The 22112-nt window shown below is 48.8% G+C and overlaps 2 protein-coding genes across 4 annotated transcripts in view; one reads left to right on the top strand and one right to left on the bottom strand.

Moving 5' to 3' along the window:
* Window positions 1-19262, bottom strand: part of COMMD7 (COMM domain containing 7) — a 36452-nt gene extending 17190 nt beyond the window's left edge. Inside the window, exons 1-2 of one of the 3 annotated variants that reach the window (XM_058562940.1) lie at window positions 19203-19262; window positions 16780-16967 (exon numbers count right to left, since the gene is read on the bottom strand). In XM_058562940.1, the coding sequence (XP_058418923.1) occupies window positions 16780-16887 (108 nt within the window). In that variant the 5' untranslated portion in view covers window positions 16888-16967; window positions 19203-19262. Of the gene's footprint in view, window positions 1-1503; window positions 2131-16779; window positions 16968-19202 lie in introns of those variants that run through there. The other 2 variants (XM_058562942.1, XM_058562941.1) reach the window with 2 other exon arrangements.
* The window catches only part of DNMT3B (DNA methyltransferase 3 beta), a 39566-nt gene continuing 36032 nt past the window's right edge, over window positions 18579-22112 (top strand). The window contains exon 1 of the mRNA XM_058562926.1: window positions 18579-18819. The gene's annotated coding sequence lies outside the window, so the exon portion shown is untranslated. The remainder of the gene's footprint in view (window positions 18820-22112) is intronic.

The following is a 22112-nucleotide window of genomic DNA, read 5'->3' as shown; positions in this document are numbered from 1 at the left end:
CATATCTGTAAAATGGGAATAATAATAGCACCCACCTTTTAGGGTTGTTACACATAAAGCACTTAAAACAGTGCCTGCCACACGGTGTGTGTTCAATAAATGACAGCTATTTTTTATTTAACCACTGTGATTCAGTTTCCTAATCTGTAAAATGGGAATAATAATAGCACCTACCTTCTAGAATGGTTGTAAGGACTCAATGACTTAATATACACAAAAGCACTTAGAACTGTGCTGTCTAGTACAGTGGCTGCTAGCCACAGATAGCTATTGATCTCATGAAAAGGGCTAGTCTAATTTGAGATGTGCTGTATATGTAAAATACACACCAGAATCAGAAAACTTAGTATCAAAAAGTAAAATATCACATTGATATCTTTTATTTGGACTATATGTTGAAATAATACTTTGATACAGTGGATTAAAGAAAACATATTAAAATTAATTTCCTATTTCTTTTTAATTTTTAAATGTGGTTACTAGAAAATGTAAAATTAGACACGTGACTTGCAATTCATTTCTACTGGACACCAGCAGCCTTAGAACACGACTGGCATTATAATTAGTGTTACTTTGTGCGAAAACAGTAAGTTGTGGGGATGCTGAGATAAAAGAGAGGGGCCCCACCTCCTGAGAAGTGACAACCCAGTGGGGGGAACAGATGCACCTTTGCAGTGGTGGTGAGAAGAGTCATTTTAACCTATTTATTTTGGCTGCCTTGGTGGTATGAGAGGGACATCCCAACCAGCACAGGGCCAGGAAGCCTCCAAGTTTGACTGGCTGGCACCTGTGGCTGGAAAAGGGAGAAACAGGCTTTGCCAGCTCCACTACCATCGAGGACCAGCACTCCACTGTGTAGACTGTATATGGTTTCTTTCCTTGGGGACTGTCAGTGTTTCCCTTGATTGGGGGTAGGGGGCGGGGGTGAGGAGAGGATGACACCACCAGCCTGGCCCCAGACCTTGCCCTCAGGCCCAAAGCCCCACTCTGGCCTGGCCATCACCTACACCCACATCGAACCCCCAGATCAGCTGCCCCTACTCCAGGCTCCCCTCGGGATGCTAAGACCCTCCTCAGTCCCCCCAAGCCCCCTGGCCTGTTATACGTCTCGGTCCCTCGCCTGGCCCACCAAAGCCCACGGCTCCCGCACGCTCCCTCGGCCTCCCAACGCCCGGAGTCTTTTACTTCATTTCCCCCAACTCGCTGCAGCCTCATCGAGCCTCCCCCCGTCCCTCTTCCAGGACCCCGCCAACTCTCCTCGCTCCCAGGACCCTCGAAAGTCCCCCAGTCCCACCTTCCGGGTGCCCACACCCCCGGGGACCCCTCAGCTTGCCCTTGGGCCTCCCAAGATTCCTCGGCCCCCAAAACTCGCTTCAGCCGCCAGTTCCCCTGAGCCCGTCCCCGAGTCCCGCAAGGCCGCGACGCAGCCCGGGCGGCCCCCGGCCTATCCCCCCGCCCTCCCTCAGCCCTGCGGGCGCCCCCCGGCCCCCGCGCCCGGCCCACCTGCGCGCCCAGCTGGTTCAGCTGCTGCATGTCGCCTCCCACGGCCTCCGGCACCGGGTCCCGCGTGCAGTGCAGGCGGCCCATGGCGTCCGCCCGGCCCCGGGCCCCGCGGCCCCGCCGCCGCCCCCAGCTTCCTCCCGCGCCGCCCGCCTTGCCGCGCTTCCGCAGCCGCACTTTCGCCACGGCCGCCCGCCGCCGCGCTCCTCCCCCGGCCGGCCCGGGCGCGGGCGGGGCGCCCTCGCGGACACGCGCGCACCCCCGGACACGCGCGGACGCCCGCGTCGGGGCGGGGCCGCGAATACCCGCGACCGCCGCGCCCCGGGGAGGGCCCCGAGGCACAGAGCGGTCAAACCTGGGGCTCCCTGCCGGATCTCCCGCTGGGTGATCCCTGGACACGGAGCTTGGCCTCTCTGGGCGCAGTTTCACTCTCCGTAAAATAATCCCAGGCGTGGCGCCTTAGAAGAGCGAACCCTGCTAAATGTTTAGAACATAGCCTGGCGCACAGGAGGTCCTCGATCAATGGCTAGCTGCATTCATCATCATCGTTATTATGCGCTCAGCAGATATTTACTGCACGCCTGCTAAATGCCAGGCCTGGGGATAGAGAAGTGAACGACGCAAGCCGGTGTCCCTGGGAGAGCTTAGGTCAGAGCAGAGCAGTAAGGTCTCAAACCTGGGCTTGCATCAGCATCATCTGGGGGGCCTGCTGTAACGGCAATTGCTGGGCCCCACCCCCAGAGTGTCTGACTAGAAAGGCCTGGGGTGGAGCCTGAGAATTCGCATTTCCAACAGCTTCCCAGGGACCACACTTGGAGAACCTCTGGAATAGAGGAAACCCACTCAAAAGAGTGCAAAGACTGTGATAGTGCCAGCAGTGGTCAGGTCGGTCAGGGGACATTACTGGGACAGTGACAATCACTGCAGCCCTGAGACACTTGAACCCTCATGCTGTCTTCCCAAGAACCCCTGGCAGTCCCAGGTGAGTATGACCCTGATCCCTATTGGATGGATGAGAAAATGGAGCCATGCTCCCTGAGATCCAGGACCTGACCCCAAGCCCAAGAACTTCTTCACCTACCCCTGACCCCAGCCTGGAGGGTAGGGAGGAGGTGTGGGAAGGATTGGCTGGCTTTCTCCACCAGGCCTTCCTCCCTATCCTTCGCTAAAAATCCCTCTGGAAGGGAACGAACAAAATATCTTCTACCCAGAGGCCAAGCCCCTCCACGTTAGTCATTACTTCACTCATGCCTTCATTCAGCAGATAATATTGAGTGCCTAGTGTGGGGTAGATGCCCTGACAGGTGCTGAGACACCACAGTGACAAACCAGATGCAGTGCCTGGCCTGGGACAAGTCAGAGTTTTGTCAGGGAGGTCTACACGCACGTGAAATTCACGTGTGTGTGAAATTATTAACTGATGTGAAGATAGACAAAGTACTTTGAAGATGTATACAGGGCACTTGTCCAAGTCCAAGCTACCTGGAAGAGAGTGAACCTTCAGGTTACTGACAGACGGGGGCTGAACTCAGATGCTCTGACTCGCTGTCCAAGAATTTTTATTTAAAAATATTTTTAACCTTTTTAAAAAGATCCCTGTCAGGGCATTATATTTATTCATATATTTAAGTTAAATCAACTTGGTTAGGGTATAATTTATACACAATGAAATGCACTCATTTTAGTGTATTTCTTTAAATTATTTTTAACTTTTTTTTTAAACATCCTTGAGGAAACCACTGGATTTCCTTCATTTCTGCTCCCACCAGTGGCGGGTGCTGAGGCACTCAATAAATATTTATGGAATTGAATTAGCCCATGTGACAGAAAATAGAGAAAGGGAAAGAAATTCACTTGAAACTTCTGCCCAACACTTCAGTAAGACAGTGACTGTTCTGTCTTCCAGTCTTTTTCCACACCACAGGTAACTGGGGCTTCTGGGGTTTGTTTTTGTGTATTCAGGGCTCTCCCACTTCTCCCAGCTATTTAATCTCTGATACTCAGAGATACTCAGAGTGTGGTCCTTGGACCAGCAGCATGGACATCACTTGGGAGGTTGTTAGAAATGCAGATGCTACCCTAGACCTGCTGATTCACCATCTGCCTTTCAAGATCCCCAGGTTCTTCCTGGGCACATTCAAGTTTGAGGTACAAATAATAACCACCATTTATAAGTGCCTACCACGTGCCAGGCTTTATTTTAAGCACCTGAAAACGCACCATGTATAATGATGATACTTTGCATTGTCTACCTACTGTCCCTCATATTATTTCTCTTTTAATGTATATCACCTTATGTTAGTGCTGTTGTTTACACATCTTTCTCCCCCGCTTACTAATTATGCGGTCTTGGGCAAATTACTAACCTTTCTGTGCCTCCATTTCTTTTTTCATTTCTAAAAATGGAGACAATAATAGAACCTTCCTGAAAAGATGAAATGAGACAATGCTTGTAAAATACTTAGCACAGCCACTGGCCCATGGTAAGCGCTCAATAAATGTTGTTATTATTATTCCAGTTTTTCAATATTATAAAAAGAACAAGGCAATAAGCATCCCTGTACAAAATTCTTTTTACATATCTGATTATTTCTTTAGGAGAAATTCCTAGAAGGGTCAAGGGATATTATGTTCAGACTTTCTGGATTCTAAATAGCAGGAAGATGGACAAACTTTCAACGTGAGGCAGAGACTAGACCATGACTGATCTCTCTGAGGAGAACCAGAAATTAGCATTTCAGCCTGAACAGGGACCTGATAGCAGGTTCATTTCCCTCATGAGAACCCTGCTTTCCTTCTAATCCACATCCCCTCAGCCCCAAGGAGAAGAATTCCATGTCCTCCAAAAGAAATCTCAAAATCTCAGACAACACCATTCTTGGCTTCAATTATAAATGCTACAAAAACATCGTCAGAAAATGTTGCATAATATTCTACTGAGCGAGAATATAATAATGCCCATAACTAATCCCCATGGTTGCCTATGTAGGTCTTCACAATTTTTCAGTTTTATTAAGAACTTTGCAACTAACAAAGACAATAAATAAAAATTGTCTTTCCAACGTTCTCCTTCACAATCCACTCTTGGAAGGAAGGAGCGGTGATTACTTAATGCGATAATTTTGTCGCAGGAAATGCAGACCTGGGGCAGGCCTCCCTTCTAGAGAACTCCCGCCCCCAGCAGCTCCCATTTCAGCCTTAATGAGGGACCTTGCTCCCTTCATTCACTTTAAAATGTCCCTGTGGAGGGTAGAGGCCTCCCTACCCCCACCCCTGCAAGTGAAAGGAGTTCGTTAAGAAGTCCTTTCTCAGGCACAAGGATTCCCGCTGGTAATTTCACCGAGGGGCCAGCTTCTTCCTAGGAGAAAGGTTGATCCTTCGCGCTCTGAAATGCCAAAGGGCATTTTCTTTTTTAAATTAAACTTTTTATTTTGAGATGATTGTAGATTCACATATAATTGTAAGAAATAATACAGAGAGATCCCTCGTACTCTTTACCTAGTTTCCCTCGATGCTCAGATCCCATCTTGCAAAGCTGTAGTACACTCTCACAACCAGGATATTGACACTGATACAGTCAAGATACAGAACATTTCCACCACCACAAGGATCCTGCAATGTTGCCCAAGGGCATTTTAACAGAAGGTACAAACTCCAGGTCTTTCTACCAAAAACTGGAAAAAAATACTATAGACATTCTCTTGTTTCCATTTATTATTATGCTAATCATACCATTGAAATTAGCTCCTTTATTATAAAATCATATAATAAAAATGCAAAATTACAGTTGGCCTAGTCTTTTCAGAACACCTATGTCATGAAAGTCATCAACAAAGGAAGGCTGGGGAATTTTTCCAGATTAAAAGAAACCAAAAATATAAGATACTAAATTCAATGAGTAATCCTGGATGGAGATAAACAATTCCTATAAACGATTATTGGCACAACAATGTGAATATACTTAACACTACTGAACTCTACACTCAGAAATTAAAGATAAGGCCGGCCCCATGGCGTAGTGGTTAAGTGCGTGCGCTCTGCTGCTGGCGGCCCGGGTTCAGATCCCGGGCGCGCACCAACGCACCGCTTGTCAGGCCATGCTGTGGCGGCATCTCACATAAAGTGGAGGAAGGTGGGCATGGATGTTAGCTCAGGGCCAGTCTTCCTCAGCAAAAAGAGGAGGATTGGCATGGATGTTAGCTCAGGGCTGATCTTCCTCACAAAAAAAAAAAAAGAAAGAAAGAAAGAAAAAAGTTAAAGACAGTAAATTTTATGTATTTTTTTTACCACAATTAAAAAAAAGACATTGAGACAATTGATGAAATTTGAACAAGACGGTAGATTAGATAACAGTATTGTATCAATGTTCAGTTTCCTGAATCTGATAATTATACTTTGGTTATGTAAGAGAATGTCTTTGTTTTTGAGAAATATATACTAAAAGTATTTAAGGTAAAGGGGGGCAAGATGGTACAAGAAAAAAATGAGGAAGGAATAGCACAAATATGGCAAATGTCAACAATCAGCGACTCTTGGTAAAGAGGATACAGGTATTCTTTGCATTATTCTTGCAACTCTTTTGTAAATTTGAACTGATTTACACAATAAATTTTAAAAGGGGTAAAAAAAATTTAAATGATCTTTGTTCCCATTCTGTCACAAGGGAAATGACTTTCTATTTAACTAATATAACTTTGAGTACTCACTCTGTTTCTCCCTTAATCCTCTCAGTCACCTCACCAGGAGGTCGGAACTCTTATCTTTGTTTTTTTGTGGGAGGGAGGATGCAGCCTAGAGAGAAAAGATGCTACCCAAGGTCACTTGCTGGTTAGGGGCAGGGCTGAGATCAGAACCTCCCAGATGCACTTTCACGATCACTCTGGAATGGCCTGTTAGACTTCTTTCTGCATGTTATTATTATTTTTTTTTATTATTAGATATTATCATATCTATACTGTTTACACTATTTAGCACCTTGCCTTTTCACTTAGCAGTATATCTTGGTGCTCTCTCCATATTAGCACTTAACAGACTTGCTAGTTTTTTTCACAGTGGCATCATATGGATGCATTATATAGATGAATCCTATCTGATTTATTCAGGCTCCTATCAATGGACACTTAGGGTTTTCTCCTGTTTTCAGTATTACAAACAATGCTAGAGATAACATTCCTACATATACAGATATCTGTGCATACAGATATCTTATGAATGGAGTTACTGGGTCTTAGAATGGAATTGTTGGGTCAGAACCTTTCCTTTGGGTAGGAGTTGCCAAATTGACCAAGAATATTTGAAGTCAGCCTGTGGAGACGTTTGTCCAGTCGTGCAACATGTCTTCATTGAATACTTACTCTGCACCCAGCATGGTGCTGGGTGCTGGGACAAAGCAGTGAACCAGACAAAAACTTCCCTGTTGGGAGGCTGTTATGGGCAGAGGAAATGAGACACTTAAAATGGAGGATAAAAAAAGAAAAATAGTAAATCAGGACCAGGTAAGACTCTGAGCCTAGTGGAAGCTGGAGAGAGGGAGACAATTCCACTTTAATTTTTTTATCCTTATACGTGTAAATTAATGTAATCAACTCTCTATTGTTGGACTTCTAGGACAGCTCCAATTCTCTGATTTTTGTATAGGATGTGGTGATGAACTTCCTTGTCTGTTAAAACTATCCCCCCAAATCCCAAGATTCTTCCTTGAGACAAATTTGAGAAGTGAAATTCCTGGGGTAAAGTTTAAGCCTTTTTAAGACCTTTGGCCTAAGCTCCAATGGACATTTACACTGCCCCTTCTAGAAATTTGCTTTTTAAAGGGCCCTTTGGCAGCTCCTAGTTTTGAGGGTGGGGGTGATAATACCTCCCCCTTTTGGGAATCTCACCCCTTATTTCAAATTCAAGGTAGGACTCTCTTTGCCTGAGAAAATGCGGCCTGGATCTCTATTGTCTGCTTTGTTTTTCTCCTCAGGCAGATTATAAAGTGAATGCCCGGCCTGGCCCCGATTTAGGGCTGCAATGCAAATCGCTGCTGGGTGCTGTGAACACAACACAGGGTGTCACCTTAGAGGAGTTGCCTGGAGAACTTTCTCTCCTGGACCACTTTCTTATCTGAAAGATGGAGGAGCCCTTTCATTCCCTGAGGCAGCAGATATTTATTGAGCACCTACCCTGTGCCAGGTCCTGTGCTATGTGCTGGGGACACAGCAGTAAACAAGACAGATGCTGTTCCGCCCCCATGCAGCTCACAGTCAGTGGGGAAGACATGCTGTATTTGCAGAGTCTCTCAGAGACATTACAAAGGGATACATGCTAGGAAGGAGAGTGGAGGGTTGTGAGCAGGTTCAATGGGGTAAACCCGTCTTGGAGATGGGGGGGCAGGTGTGAGTAGACATGAAAGATGAATGGAAGGTAAGCAGACTGTCACCAGGCCCTGGACATATGAACATAATCAAGGGGGAAGGCTTGAGGTCTTGGGCATGTCACCCCTGGGCGTGTCATTCCAAAGCCCAGCCTGTAGGCAGGGTTATCGCCATGCTGTACACATGGACTTCCTGGAGCTTGGAGGGAGAAGGCCTGTCCAGAGGACATAAAGACAGTTCTGGACAAGGGGGATCCATCCCTCTATGTTTATCCCAAGCAAAAGAGGAGGCAGAATCCAGATCTAAAGCAAATCCGGGAAGTAGATTCCTTCTTTCCAGTCCCTCTACAACAATGACAGTTGTTATTATTACTACATATCAGCACTGTGTTAAGCACTTTCCATGTGGCTTCTTGTTGAACCCTCAATAACTTCTGAAGCAGGTACGAGTAGGGCCAGGGAACTTGAGTGACCTGCCCAAGGTCATACCGGTGTCAGGAGCCAGTGCCCTAAACCATGGGACCTCTTCACCATCGAAGTCTGGGCAGCGCTCTATAACACACGTCTCCAGGTACCATGGAACTTTTCTTTTTTTTTTTTTTTCTTTTAATTTAATTTTATTTATTTTTCCCCCAAAGCCCCAGTAGACAGTTGTATGTCATAGCTGCACATCCTTCTAGTTGCTGTATGTGGGACGCGGCCCCAGCATGGCCGGAGAAGTGGTGCGTGGATGCGCGCCCGGGATCCGAACCCGGGCCGCCAGCAGCGGAGCGCGAGCACCTAACCGCTGCGCCACGGGGCCGGCCCCATGGAACTTTTCATAACAACACAATGAGGAACATGTTGGGAGCCTCTTCTTGAGGGACGAATCAAAGCCTTAAAGAAGTGCTGGAGGTAAGTCCCAGACCCATGTCCCTGACTCACCACAAATATTTACTGAGCACCTACTATGAGCCAGGCTCTATGCGAGGAGCACAGTGAACAGAACGTAGCAGTGGTGAAAACAGATAAATAAGCTGTCCCTCACGGAGCCTACATTCTAGTCAGACAGACAGACAATAGTAAGTAAGTAAATACATAGCACGTTGGACGATGGTAAGTGGAAGGGAGATGGAGAGCACTGGAGGAGGAAGGTAGAGGTTTGCTATTTTTAATAGGGAGGGAGAGAAGGCATCTTCAATAAAGTGACATTTGAGCAAAGACCTGAAGGAAGTGGAGCAATAAGCCATGCAAATACCTGGGGGAAGAATTCCAGGCAGAGGGGCAAGTGACCGCAAAGGTCCTGAGGTCAAAGTGTGCTTAGTGTGTTCAACGAAAAGCCAAGGAGATGGTAGAAGGTGGCATTGGGTCAAGATCTTGGGGGCCCTTGGGGGCCATTGGAAGGACTTCAGCTTTTGGCCTGAGGGAGATGGGGATCATGTGAAGGCTTTGAACAGAGATGGGGCATGGTCTGACTTAAGTGTTGCAAAGACCCGTCTGGCTACCCTGGAAGAGGAGTCCTTAGGGGGCAGGGTGGAAGCTGGGTGCCTATTAAGGAGGCTAGTCAGTCCTCTAGTAGAGCGTGGAAGATAGTAGCTTGCACCAGGGGGGCGGCAACGGAAGGGTGGTGTCAGATTTTGGATCTACTTTGACCCAAAGGAAGAAGGAAGGAAGAACTTTCAGATTTGCCGATGGATCTAATGTGGAAGCATGAGAAGAGTCAAGAATGACTCTTGAGATTTTTGGCCCCATTCCACCCTATTTGACAGTGGAGGAAGCAGGTGACCAGAGGGGGGATGACACTTGCCCAAGATCACTCAGTGGGTTAATGGGAGAATGAGACCAGGACCCCAAGCTGCTGACTTTCTTTCCTTCACCATCTTACCCCTCTCAAGAGTCAAGCCTGAGTTTCCAAAAATAAAGGAAGGTCCAGGGGTACTTGCTGGTCTGTCTAAAGGTGAGCGAAAGATAATAATGGGTCAGGGTTTCAAGGGAACAAACGTTTATTGAGCATCTCCTGTGGGCTAGATGTGATCCCTGCTCTCAGGAAGCTCAAAGCCTGAATACAGGTCCCAGAGAATGAGAAGTTAACTGCCTACTGGAGCTCACAGGAGGAATGGAACTCATCTGGCTAGGAAGAAATAAATTCCTTTAGGCATTGGAGAGGAGGTGGGATATTTTTTCTCCTATTAAAATAAAAGAAGGAAAAAAATATGTGTGTGTACTTGGGGAGTGCTTTTCCCCCCCTCTGTTTAAAAATCGATGATGTTCTAGAACTGGCTATCGATGGTGGAAAAAATTAGAACACCCATTGTCTCTGTAGGAGTGGGGTTAGGGACTGCCTGGGAAGGGAAACAAAGGAATTTTCTAGGGTGATGGTGATGCTCTGTATCTTGATAGCATTTACAAAGGTGTGTATGTGTATATGTGTATGAATGTTCAGCAAATGTACACTTAAGATTTGTGCATATCTTTGTACATAAAAGTTTTTTTCCTTTTTTTTTGGTGAGGAAGATTAGCCCTGAGCTAACATCTGTTGCCAATCCTCCTCTTTTTGCTGAGGAAGATTGGCCACAGGCTAACATCTTTGCCCATCTTCCTCTACTTTATATGGGACGCTGCCACAGCATGGTTTGATAAGCCGTGTGTCGGTCCTAGCCCGGGATCCAAACCTGTGAACCTCGGGCCGCTGAAGCGGAGCACACGAACTTAACTGCTCTGCCACTAGGCCGGCCCCTATAAATTTTACCTTGAAGACAAAAACATTGTAAACAAATATTAAACTCTAGTTAGTGTTATGCATGTTGAAATGTTTAGAGAGAAGTGTACTGATGTCTGCAATTGACTTTGAAATGCTTTGAAAAGTAAGATGGATGGATGAATGGCTGGCTGGCTGGCTGGCTGGCTGGCTGGATGTGTAAAGCATTCATGGCAGAATCTCGGTGGTGGGCATAAGGGTGTTCACTGTAAATTCTTTCAACTTTGCTGAACGTGTGAACATTTTCATTTATTCAACATTTTATTAATGTTGGTAAGTTATAAAAGTAATAAATTGTTATATAGTCATCTTGGACAATTTAACAGTAACTTTTACAAACAGAAATGTATATACGTATGAGGAAGCACATAAAGGAATGTTCTTTGCAGCCAGAATGGTAATGGGGAAAAGGTGTAAACAAACTAACTGTCCATTAACAGGATAAATTGTTAAATAAAATAAATTGCGCTTCACTCATACTGTGGAATTCTGTGAAGTTGTTTACGAAAGAATGACAGTCATAGGTGCTGATGTGCACATTTTGTCTGCATGGGTTGACCAAGGAAAGGGCAAAATGTTATAGACATAGAACAGAACAGGGCCTCAACCCCACCTCTAGGACTTTGGCTTTTGCCCTGGGAGCAACCTGTGCAAGAGTTCTAAGCAGAGGCTTGAGGGTAGTGGGGTACGGGGACTAACACTTTATAATCCAAGGGATTCTCTAGGCATCTGCCTGGGAGTAGCAGACAGGGACTTCAGGTGGGGACCCTGGAACTTGGAAGGTGGACTGGAGGAGGGACAGAGGCCTCCTGGAATAGACCCTGGGGCCTGGAACCTGTAAACGGTGAACAAGGTGTGGGTACACCTGTATTTCTCTGTCACCATCACCACCACTGCCCCAGTGGACATTTCTCCAGGGAGCTCTCTAGGCTGAACTGTGCTGATGTGCCTGAGGATACACACAAGGACGTGAGTCATCCCTTTGAACCCTCACCCGACCCCATTTTACACATGGAGAAAGTGAGGCTCAGACCGGTGAGGCTGCCAGCCCAGGTAACAGGTGGTGGCAGCAAGACTTTTTCAAATAACTTCCTAAAAGTAGAAACCTATCAAGTGTGGATGAATTACAGTAAATGTTACCTTACCTCACGATCATCCCCAGATCTGGAGGGGCCATGGGGCATTCCCTAAAGAGTAAGGCATGCTGTCTGTTTTAAGGCTCAGGATGGGGAAAGCAATCCGTGGTTCAGGCCTGGGCCCCAAGCGACAAAGACAAATCACAGACTCGAATCTGCGGTGGAGCATCTGCTCACAAGGGCCACTCGAAGGGTGTGTTTCAGGGCAATGGGCAGTAAGCTGTGTTTTCTTAATCATGTCTTATTCCTTTTAAACATGATCTTCTTGGACAACTCAAGAGAGGCAAATTAGGAGTAATATTATTATTACTACCACTACTAACAATAACAAATAACTTATTCATTTGATGTCTGGAGAAATGGGGATAAAATGTTGTCTATAGATATATATCCATAGATATGGATGAAGGGAGGGCTTTCTTGCCTTCTATTAGCTACCATTGTGTCAGCCGTCGTGCAAAATGCTTTATTCATATCTGATCAAGTTACTAACCTGCCTGCTGAAAACTCTCCAATGACTCCATTTCTTAAGGTCTGCATGCTCTGGCCCCTGCCTTCTTCACCAGATTCTGCATGGTCCACATGGGCCTCCCCTCAGTTCCTTTTGTGGACTGTGCTTTTTGTGCCCCAGGACCTTAGCAAGTGCTGCTCCCACTGCCCAGAACACATTTCCTTCCATCCCTCAGCCTGCCTAACTGCTGTGTCCCCTTAGATCTCTGCTTGACCATCACTTTCTCAGGGAAGTTTTCTCAGGCCCTGTGACCTAATTAATGCTTCCTCTTATTATACCCTGTCCTTCTCTTACAGCACTTGACACAATTATAATCTCACAATTGTTCATGAGATAGATTTAAGTAATGTCTGTTTCCCTCACTGAATTGTAAGTTCCAGGAGGGCAGAATCAGGACTGAGCCTGTTTCTATTCCCAGCCTTATCCCCTGTCCTCACCACAGTGCCTCGCATGCAGTTCAATAAATTCAATAAATATCCACACCCCTCCTCCACCAAGGCATCCTCTTCAGTGAGGGCAACAAGGAAACAACTTCCATGCTGGTTTTGCAGGGGATGGAGAGAGTGGGGTGCCAGGACGAGGAGGAAAGGTACTCCACTACCTATCCCATCCCATCCCACCCCCCTTCCCCACCCCAGGGCACTTCTCTTTTTGGTAGGAGGGCAAGGAGGAAGAGATGGGAGATACTGAGAACAAAGCCTCAGGATAGTTTCCCTGGCTCAGAAGATGGGGCAGATTCACCTCCCAGGCAAAGAAAAGGCAGTGGGGCTGTGCAGTGAGTATGGGCTCTAAAACTTAGGGAGACTTAGGGTCCATCCTCCTGCCCGCCAGGGCCTCCTACTCAGTGATAATAATACTAACAATAGCTAATATTTAATGAGCACTTACCAGGCACCGTGCTAAACCTTTTCTGGGGTAGTAAAGTGGTTAAGACCACAGCTTGGTATTTAATTCTAGCTCTTGGGATACTTCCTGGCCAAAGGAAGTATAACTTTCGACAGTTACTCTGCCTCTGTGGCCCTCAGTTTCCCCATGTGTAAAATAGAGATAACACTCCTTCCTACTTCACAAGGCTGCCGTAAGAGTCAATGGACAACACACGTAAAACGCTCAGCCCAGCGCCTGGCACATGGTCTTCTCTCGACAGCTACTAATACCGCGTTTATTTAATCACAACGAATGAATAATACCTGGCCAGACTCAGTGTACTTGTCTAGGCAGGTATATTTAGAGCAAATATTTCAGTGGCCCATTTTTGGGTTTAAAAAAGCAGAAAAGAATTCCATCCATGGGTCAACTGGAGCAGAAAGAAGTCTCGGTGTTCCTGTTGAAAATGAAAGGTGAGGAACCCACTTTGCAAATGAACGTGGCCTCTAACGACGCTGCAATTAAGACTGAGTACTTTACAATGGGGTTCTTTCACATACATGGGCTCTGCGAATCCCTGCGGTCACTCCGGGAAGTAGGCATCACTGTTATTATTATTATTCCAATTAGAAAGGGAAGATGACCAAGGCTCAGACTCCTTAGCATAGCACACAGGGAGTGGGGGGTCACAAAGAGTGGGGGTCGAGCGAGCTGGGAGTCTAGTCCCAGCCCTGCCACCAACCAGCTGTGGCTCTCAGTTGAGCCGCCTCACCTTGCAGAGCCATGGTTCCCTGGACTGTAACATGGAGCTCATCTGCTTGCAGACCTAGAGGTTCTTTGGGATTGCTTTAGAGCCAGGAACCCAAGGGACAGGGTTATGTGACGCTGAGCAGGGAGGAGAGCTCTCATCTCCACACCTGCCCCGAGTTGAGACAGCCAGCAAAGCCATGTAGCATGTCTTCATTACTCATAACAATAGATTTCTTTAATTTAACATTTTTATGGTGTTTTCCACGTGTCAGACACTGTTCAAAATGCCTTACATGTATTAACTCATATAATTCTCACAACAACCCTATGAGTAAGTACTATTATTACCTCCATTTTACAAATGAAAAGACTAAGGCACAGTGAGATGAAGTCACTTGCTCATAAAAATACCTACCATATATGAAGTACCTATTATGCATTGGGCTCTGGGCTAAGCACTTTCGTGTGTTATTAAAAACCCATAGCTGCTCTAAGAGCAGAAAAGATGATGGTATAATTCAACACAAATATAATATGTAACCACAACATAAGTGTAAGTCCATCAATATGTTGATTTATTAGCACAAGGGCACCAAGAATGTATGTATGTATGTGTAGTTTTCTTTTTGGTTTATTGTGGTAACATTGGTTTAGAGCATCGTATAAATTTCAGGTGTACATCATTATACTTCTATTTCTGCATGGATTACATCATGTTCTCATGCTCACCACCCAAATATTAATTACAATCCATCACCACACACATGTGTCTAATTATCCCTTTCACCCTCCTCCCTCCCCCTTCCCCTCTGGTAACCTAGTTTTTCTTTTTAACATTAATTTTTTGTGGGGGGCACCTTTTTATTTGATATAATCTCTATAGAAGAGCTGTAAGACTAGTACAAGGAACTCCTGAATGTCTTTTTAAGCAGATTCTCCATTTGTTTATCTTTTGCCCAATTTGCTTTACTTCTCCTCTCCCATATGTATGCATTTTTGTTTCTGAACCATTTAAGGACAAATTGGTGACTTTGTGCCTCTTTACCCCTAAATACTTCAGTGTTTATTTCCTAAGAGCAAGGACATTCTTTTATCTATGTTCTTTTTTTTTTTGATAATGAAACAAATGACCTTTAACCATAGGATTTTTGTTGTTTCCTTAATAAACATTGATTAGCATCATGATTATAATGATTGTGATCTGTTACAACCAATTTTTAAGTAAACACTGTTGTACCTGTATGCAACCAGAGGAAGATTTGAAATCAATCCAGACATAAAAGTTTTCTTTCTAACCTTCCATGCTCTCCACTGCCTCTGTGTGTGTGTGCGTGTGTGTGTGTGTGTGTGTAGTAACAACTATATGTTTTTTTAAACATCAAAAAACAAAGTTTTGGGGGTGTGGTGAAAAAAAGCAAAATTTTTCATAAAAATATTTCTTTGAGGGCCAGAGCCTTGTCTGCCCAGCTGGGTAACCCAGGATCAATGTTCTCATTTAAATTCATTCAATGATTCCAGCAGCAATCCTGTGAAGTGTTCTTTCTCTCTGTTGCTGAGGAAACTGTGGCTCAGAGAAATCAGGAGATTTATCAGATTCATGGGATCTTGGAAGCGGGATTCAAACCAGTGTCTGATGAGAAGTCCCCCTCTAGGACATGGGGTCAGCCCCTCTGAGAATGCCTACTGGGGGAGGGGGTGTGGTGTGGGAGATGTATATGGCATGCTGTACCACCAGACAGTGAGAGGGGCATTGGACAGAGTCGAGAGACCTGGGTGCCAGCCCAGTCCAGCCACAGTGTGACTCCACATTCACACAGCCAAGGCAGATCCACCGAGCTCAGCTCCCCTGCAAATCCACCTTCTGCAAGCCTTCCTCGCTTAGGTACATGCACCACTCTTCACGGAGGTGCTCAGGCTAAAATCCCAGGGGTCATCCTTGACGCCATTCTTGCCTTTACCCCCTAGAGTCATCAGCACCACCTGACTCAACCTCCACAATCCAGCCCTTCTCTCCACCTCCTCTGCTCCCACTGTGGTCCAGGCCACCATCCTCACTCTTCTAGATAGGCAACAGCCTCTGCCCCATCCACCTCCTACTTGGATCTGTTTTAAACACCTGAGTCAGATCATGGCTCAAATGGCAAAATCCAAAGTCCCCACCATGGCTTACTAGGTCCCACAAGACCTGGCCCCCTGTTATTTCCCCCCTCCTCACTCCCTCTGTTCTGGCCGTGCTGGCCTCCTCGCTGTCCCTCCTGAATGCCAAGCCCTATTCTGCCCCTGGCTGCATCACTCCATTTTATCTTCTTCCCAGCAAGTATCCATACCTGACATTCTCTTATTTGTTTATTTGTGTTTATTGTCTGCCATGTAAGCTCTGAATTCCTAGCCAGGTGACTGCCACATAGCAGGTGCTCAGTCAAGGTCAGGCTGCATGGCTGACTCACTTTGCACAAGTCCCTCTCTTCTCTGGGTCTCAGTCCCCTCATTTGAATTGGGGTCCCAATTCTCTTGCCCTGATTCCCCCTGGAGAAGCTGTGAGGCTCAAATGAGGTGGTGACTCTGACCAATGAACTTTGCAAGCTAAATTGCGTGCCCTCAGGAGATACCACGCCATTTTTCTTTCACCCATTCTCCTGGCATTCACCTCCCTTTTCAAATGACCAGGACTGAGACCACATGCTCATTGATATCCTGTTGTTTCTTCCTGAATTTTGGTAGTCTGCTGTACCCAGAAACGTCTGCCATGTCCCAGAAAACCCAACCCTTTGGGATCTTAACCAGGCCTTGCAGGCATTCCTGGTGGTGTACCCACACCCTCTGCCATGTGGCAGGTCCTGGCTTAGGGGCAGAAGACAGAGGCCCAGCAGCCCTCTCCACAGGCCACCAGCTCATATACATTTTCTTTCCAGTAAAGACATACCCCAGATGGTGGGGACAAGCTTGAGAGATCCTCTTCTTCCTGCACCAACTGACTGGAACCCAGTTCTGGATGTTTGTACCAGAAGGCCAAGGAGTTCCTGCTGCTCATTCACACGAGGCCCTCCTGGTTGCCAGGCAGGGTGCTGAGCCCATTTCACTCTTGTATCTCCTTAGTCTCTCCCTGGGCTCCTAGGGAGAACAAGATGCAGTAAGTTTAGAAAGTTTTGCAGCTTCTAGAGAAATTGCCATTTACTTATTTGCAAATATCTGGTAAGAGATGAAGGGAGAAAGCTGTGGTTTTACCCAGGAGGCTGGAAACCTGTGCTCATTCATTCATTCAACAAACTTGTATTGAATTCCTCCTGTAGGCACTGGAAATACAGCTTGGAATAAGACAGACAGACATGGTTTCTGCCCTCATGAGTAGAGTTTATAGTTTGTGTGTGTGTGTGTGTGTGTGTGTGTGTGTGTGTGTACAAGAACAAGAAAAAAGAAAAAGATGCAAACAAGGAAGTATGCAAAACCTTTTCAAACAGCTGTAAGTGCTACAAAGAGAATGAGAATAGGACAGGAGTGATGGAGAGGGGAGACTGTTCAGGTGAGGTGGTCAGGAAAAGCCTCTCCAGGAGGTGACTTTTTGAGAGAGAACTGAATGGTGAGAAGCTGGCCATGCAGAGATATGGGCCAAGAACTTCCAAGTGGAGGGAACAGTGAGAGCAAAGGCTCTATTGTGGGGACACACTTGCTGTGTCTGAGGAACAGCAAAGAGGTAAGAAGGTTAGAGTGAAAGGAGGGAGGGGAGAGGGGAAGAGAAGCCTAGAAAGGCATCCAGGAGCCAGCTTGTATAGGGCCTTGTGGGCCACCATGTTATCAATCATATGCTCATTCATTCATTCAACACATATTAATTGAGCATCTACTGTGTGCCAAGACACAGAGACCCTGCCCGCAGTCTAATGTGTGGAGACAATAAGCAGGTAAGCAAATCTATAACTATAAATACCAGGTACGAGAAATATTAGGAAGTGCTGTTTTCCAATAGTTCAATGCCCCTTTAAGGGCAGAGGCAACTGAGACCTGCTAACAGAGTGGGGCTTCTCTTTCCGCTGGGCAATGCTGGCAGGGCCCGAGAACCCAGGCAGCCTGGACCTGACCGCCTTCACTACCCGCTCTCCTCTCCCCTCCCCTCAAGATGGCTGACAAAGGCCGAGCACGGTGGGAGGAAGGACTGACTAGTCCGAGGGTCCAGAGCGGGTGGCTGGCTGGCGGGGACACGCAGCGCCCAGGTGGCACTGCGGCTGGAGGTGAGGGTGAAGGGGAGACCAGGCCGCTGTGTGACTCCAGTGGGGGCGCTTCCTTCTCTGGGCCCCCGCATCCAGACCTGCGGGTATGTATCCGTGGTCGGGGTGGGGGACGGGAAAAAGGGGCCCCAGAAGCTCCAGGAGGAGTCTCGAGTATTGGGGGATGTCTGCAAACTCCCCAAAAGGGCTTGTTATCAGGGTGGGTGATTTAACAGGCTAGGGTGGGAGGTGGGGGGACAGGAGGCGGCGCCTGAGGAGGAGGGGCCGAGGGGAGGCTCCGAGTGATTTCAAATTTCCCTCGTCCCCTCCTCCCGCCCCCCCCACGCCCGGGGCCGGGCTCTGAGTGGCTGCGGAGGGGGCGCCCCCGGGCGGGGGCGGGGCGAGCGGCGGGCCGGGGTTACAAGGGGACTCGGCACCGCCCCCTCCCCACCCACTCCCGCTGCCGGGTCCGACCTGCGCCGCTTCCTCGCAGCAGCCGCCCCCCGGCCCGCGGCCGCAGCCCGCGCGGACGCCCCGAGCGCCCCCCGACGGACGCCACCGGCCCGCTGGCAGGCAGGCGGGCGGGCGGCCGCGCCCGGCCGGCAGCGCCGGGGTTAAGTGGCCCAAGTAAACGTAGCGCGGCGATCGGCGCCGGAGATTCGCGAGCCGAGCGCCCTGCGCGGCCGCCCGCCGGCCTCCCGCCAGCCTGTCCGGACCCGCGGCTCGACCGCGGAGCCGCGCCGGAGCCGGGCTCTCGGCAGGTGAGCGCCCCGTGGCCCCGCGGAGGCTCGCCCGTCCGGGGGCTCCGGGGGCTGGTGGGGGAGGGGACAGCGGGGGGTCCTGGGACCGCAAGGGGGGACCCAGTCGGGGGACCTCTTGGGGAGGCGGCTCCCATCCGGCTGGAGACCAGGCATGCTAGGGAGGAGAGGTCTCCCGAGCCTACTTGGGGGAATTGGGCAGGAAGGATAAAATGGGGGGTGGGGGGTTGTGTCTTAGAGAGATACCCTTGCTGTAGGGTTCCTAGGAGGGAGAAGTTCGTCCCCAGGGAGGGGAACGGGGGCGGCTTCCTGGAGTTGAGAGTCGAGGGGAGGAGGTGTCCCTCTGTGGAGAAGTGGAGGAGGTCGTGGGGAGGGGGTATCCTTACCTGGCCTCGGCTTGAGAGGGAGCCTCCTTTGGGAGGGGCAGTGATAGAGGAGAGAATTCTGCCTCGGAGGTGGGCGTCCGTCCCTTCTGACTTGGACCTGGGGGTTCAGGCGAGGGACCGTTTTTTTTCCCTCCCAGGGATAGAGAAGAAGTAGTGGGTGTGGGTGCGGGCAAGCAGGTGGGCCGGGGTGTGCGCGCGTGTCGGGGGCGTGTGCCAGAGGGGCGGGCTCCCGGGGTCCTCCCTAGATGAGCCAGCGAGGGCGAGGCGTAGCGGGGCCGCCGAGACACCTTTGGGAGGGGCTTAGCGCTCCCCGTGCACACCTGGCCGGGCTGGAGCCGGCCCGGGGCGGCGCCTCCCTGTCCCGGCCACGCTGCCTGCCCTGGGGGCTCACTTTCTATTTTTCCTCTCTTCCGGGTGTGGCTGGTCCCACTTCGCAAACTCGCAAACTGAGGCCTCTAAACCTCTAGCACCACCTCCTAGCTCCTAGAAGACAGGCTTCCGTGCCCGTTTGATTGGGTGGGGAGAGTGGCTGTTGAGTCCCACTTCACAGAGGAGAACGTGGTAGCCGGGAAAGACAGCAGGCGGATTTAGCAAGTTAGTAACACAGAGTGTTCTTGGCCTGGGTTTTCCTGCTGGAGTCACTCACCTGTGGCGGCAGGGCTGCAGGAGTTCTGGGCCCAGCCCCAGGCTTGTGTTTCCAGCCTGCCTCCTTCCGTTATCTCCTAGGCTGAGAGACTTACTGGCTGGGCCCTTGGGCTGCCCCATCTCCCCCAAGCTGAGACGTATATGAATTAAAGGGAATTAAGGACAGAGTATGAACTTTGAACTGCCTCCTGATTTCTGGATGCTGGGGGTTTTGGCAGACTGGTGGCGATTGTCTGGGAGGCAGATCCCTGAGGGGCCCTCACTTAGAGAGCCCAGGACACCGACCTGCTTCTGCCCTCCTCCACAGGCCTGCTGAGGCTTCTTGTGCCCCAGCCGTTGAATCCCCAGGTGCAGACTTGATTGTTCCAGAGTTGAGATGGTGGTACCTCATTTATAGGGTGGCATACAGTAATCACTCAATAAAAGCCTGCTACGCCTGGCATCATTACCTAGCATGTGGACTAAGCAAGCTGCCCTGTTTAAGGGGATGCATAGGTCTATGGCGTGTTTAAATCTGACCTAGCAAGTCCGTTCCGCGCCCCCTGCCCCGTGCCTTTGTTATTACATCTGTGAAGTAGGAACAATCCCAATAGCCCCAGGTTGTGTGAGAATGAAGCCAGTTTTCTTGATTTGACCTCTAACCCTCCATGCTCCTGGCATGTTTGATGGGTGTGATAGCCCCTACCACGCTGGCTCGGGTAAGGACTCAGTGGGTTAGTGCTTGGATAGCAGGTGGTGACTGTTGACTCTATTAATGAACCAATAGCCCCTTTTTTTAGTGTTGCCATTAATGAGACTTGAGGATGAAGGGAGGCACCTCTGCTGGCCCCTCCATTCCTGCCTTCCTCCACCAAGGTACTCTGTTCCTTTCTCAGCTATGAGAGCTTTTCCAAATCATTGTCCTCGATTTGGGAGTTGGCAGGAAGGAGTGCCTTTGTTCCTTTTTTAAAGGAGCCAGGGTTTTGTTTTATGGGTTGGGGCCATTTTTACTGCACCCCCTCCCCCCAAGCTTGGGGCCTACCTTGAAGGCATAATTGCTGAGCTGGGTGAGATCCTTTACCTTTCTTCCTTGGAGTGGAGGCAGCTGGCACAAAGGCGCCAGGGCTGGGGCTGGCTGCATGCTGTCTCTTAAAGCCATAGGCATACCCCCACCCCTTGCAAAGGTTGGAAGGAGGGGAGGAGACTATCTGGGAGCTGCAGGGGGCTAAGGGGAGGAGCAAGGGAGGTGGGGTGGGGGAGGCTGCGTCTCATTCCCTTCCTCTAGCCACGTGGGGCCTATGACCCAGAGGTGCCTGTAGCCCCTCCTTGTTGCAGCCCCAGGGATCCCCTTTTGATGGGGATGGGGGGTTTGGGAAAATTCTCCTTCCGGGAAAAATTACCCTGGGATTGATTCCTTTGTCTCAGACCTGCTTTCATGCCAGTGTCCCACCTCCAGGCTCAGACACCTTTTCCAATTTCATCTGAGATGGTCCTTGCTAAATCGGAAACTCGAACTGGGTCCTCCACCATGGCATGTGCCCCCACCCCCCAGCCGTTGATGGCTATAGGACCTCAGCTCAGGCACACGCTTGTGCTGAGTTTTCTAAAATCATGAATTCAAGGAGATTTTTGGTTCCTCGGTGGCCAGGGCTGGAGTGCAGAATTCCTCATTCCATGTGCAGAGCACCCTCCTTGTGACGTGGTGGGCGGACTTGTCTCCCTTATTGTGGGGGCTGACTTTCTCCCTGGCCCCTTCTAAGGCTGATGGAACTGAGGCTCTGGGAGATCCAGTCACTTCTGCATCTTGGTGGTTAGCGCTTTTGAGAACACATTCACATCTGCCACTCTCCTGGGACAGGGTTTGTCCCTCCAGAAGGGAGAGAGCCTGGTGCAAGTGTTCGGATGTGTCTGGCTGTGGCTGTAGGCAGTGGCCTGTTAAATGCAGAGGTGGCTGTGCATAGGGCCACTGTGGTAGATTGCCTTGCTTCAGATTCTTGTTCCCATCTGTGAAGTGGCTACAAGTACACACCCAGCCAGTAGAGTTGCTAGGAGGAGCAAATGGAATCCAGGTGCCTTTTAGCTTAGCAAGCCTTAATCGCTCATTCACAAAACAATTTAGGTGGGGGCCCTAAATATTGTAAAAGCCTGTTCCCGGTTTGGTCGTGTTATTTTCCTGAGGCAATAGACTAAAGAGGCCTGGGCTTTGGAATCAAATCTGGACTTAGATTCCTATTCACTCCATTTATAAGCTGGTAGCCTGGGCCTCAGTTTCTCCATCTGTAAAAT

The sequence above is a fragment of the Diceros bicornis genome, chromosome 19, assembly GCF_020826845.1.
Source record: "Diceros bicornis minor isolate mBicDic1 chromosome 19, mDicBic1.mat.cur, whole genome shotgun sequence".
NCBI classification, from domain to species: Eukaryota; Metazoa; Chordata; class Mammalia; order Perissodactyla; family Rhinocerotidae; genus Diceros; species Diceros bicornis.
The sequence above is the reverse complement of the archived record's forward strand: the minus strand, read 5'-3'. Positions and strand labels throughout refer to the sequence as shown.